Consider the following 1,726-nt stretch of genomic DNA (forward strand, 5'->3'; position numbering starts at 1 on the left):
ACCACCAGATCCAGTGACACCTCCCCCAGTTCCACCAGAACCACCAGATCCAGTGACACCTCCTCCAGCTCCTCCTTGGCCTCCCCCACCGTTAGAACCTCCACAGCCACACTCCTCTATCCTGCGACTCGTCGCAGAGGTTCTGTTCTCCAACTCAGAGAGCCGCTCATTGTGGTCAGACATCTCTTTCTGCACCTGCTCAACCTCCAACTCCACATCTTGGATTCTGAAAGTCCGGTCGTCAAAGCGATCCAGTAAAACCGTCCTCAGGTCGTCCACCTGTTTGTGGACGTAGTCCTTCATGTCTTTTTCTAAGTAAGAGCAGTTCTTCTCAGTTTGCTGTACGCCAGTGTTGATGTGAAGCTCCAGGTCCTTCAGTAGATTCTTCACCCCACCATCTCTGGTACCTTCACCCACAGCCGGTTCTCCTCCTTTCGATTCCCCCTCATTGCTTGTTCCGTCTGTTCTACTGGAGTCCAGACTGTTGAGGAGATTGTATAAATTCTCAGACGATACACTGATTTTGTTCTCTGCATCACTGACACGACGTTGGAGGTCATCGATGGAGCTACAGCATCTCTGCGAGCGTTGCACCTCCTGTTGAAGCCTTGCTAGGTCCTGTCGGTACCGAACATCAGCCGCATTCAGCTGCTTCTCCAGAGCTCGGATCCTCTCCCGGTCTTCCTCCTGCTGTCGCCGCAGATCCTCCACGCCGACCTGACAACAGCAGGAAAAACTCTTCATATAAAACCTTCTTCATATAAAACACTCTTCAGAGGACCAGTATTTACCTGGCATGTTGAGCAGGACAGCAGCACCCTGCTCTCCAGCTCCTTCAGGATGTTCTCCTTCAGGGAGTTCAGCTTCTCTCCATTCAGAGCTCCACCTGAAGGATCTCCTTCCAGCTCATTCCCCTTCCCATTGACCAGGTGGTTGTTGATGCTAACCAGAGTTTTATCGTGAGCCTGATGGAGAGACAAGATCAGAAGAAGCAGTGAGGAAATGTGCTGCAGGACTGAGAGGATCAGCTCCCTGCACCCAGGCTCTATTAAAGGTTCTACCAGAGATTATCTACAACCATTACTAGTATCGGATCTACAGAAAAGTCTGCACAAGATTAACCCAACTAGGTTGAGCTGTAAAGTGCCTTGAGATGACATTTGTTGTGAATTTGGCGCTATATAAATAAACTGAATTGAATTGAATAGGTTATACCCAAAACTCTAGATAATGCTTCAGTCAAGGTTTCTGTTGAAAGTTCTCAGTCATCCAGGTCAGAGTCAAATTCCACGTAGGATGTTCTCTGGTAGCTAGCTAAATTAGCTGTCCTCTTTTCCTGCCGCCAAAGCCACAGACTGCAGGGTATTATTGTGCCTGATATCCCTGGAAGCTATCTGATACTAGCTTTCTGCCATGAAACTCATGGACTGCAGGGTATAATGGTGCCTTCCCGCTGAGTTGTGTGAGAAAGAACGGAGTTTCCTTCTGCGTGCTGTTTGTGGAATTCCCCCTTTGAGGACGGGAACCGCAGATCGTTGAAACGGTGTGTCTGCGAGGGGACGCCCTCGTTCGATAGCCAATCGACCTGCTTTGGACAGACGTGTGTGGAGCTACAAACCGAAGCTGAACTTCCTTCTGCTTCACCCGGACTGCTGACGTCTCACAGTAAAACCTTCTGCTATTCCGTCTGATGCTTTAAATTAGGTGCTAAGCTTGGGCGAGCTGT

At 49.5% G+C, this 1,726-nt stretch overlaps 1 protein-coding gene across 1 annotated transcript in view; it reads right to left on the reverse strand.

Annotated features, from left to right (window-relative positions):
* The window catches only part of LOC107102624 (EMILIN-1-like), a 22,493-nt gene that overhangs the window by 2,431 nt on the left and 18,336 nt on the right, over window positions 1-1,726 (reverse strand). Inside the window, exons 2-3 of the mRNA XM_015402002.1 lie at window positions 792-1,015; window positions 3-717 (exon numbers count right to left, since the gene is read on the reverse strand). Of these exons, the coding sequence (XP_015257488.1) occupies window positions 3-717; window positions 792-1,015 (939 nt within the window). The remainder of the gene's footprint in view (window positions 1-2; window positions 718-791; window positions 1,016-1,726) is intronic.

This window comes from Cyprinodon variegatus, unplaced genomic scaffold (assembly GCF_000732505.1).
Source record: "Cyprinodon variegatus isolate N-32 unplaced genomic scaffold, C_variegatus-1.0 Scaffold1283, whole genome shotgun sequence".
NCBI classification, from domain to species: domain Eukaryota; kingdom Metazoa; phylum Chordata; class Actinopteri; order Cyprinodontiformes; family Cyprinodontidae; genus Cyprinodon; species Cyprinodon variegatus.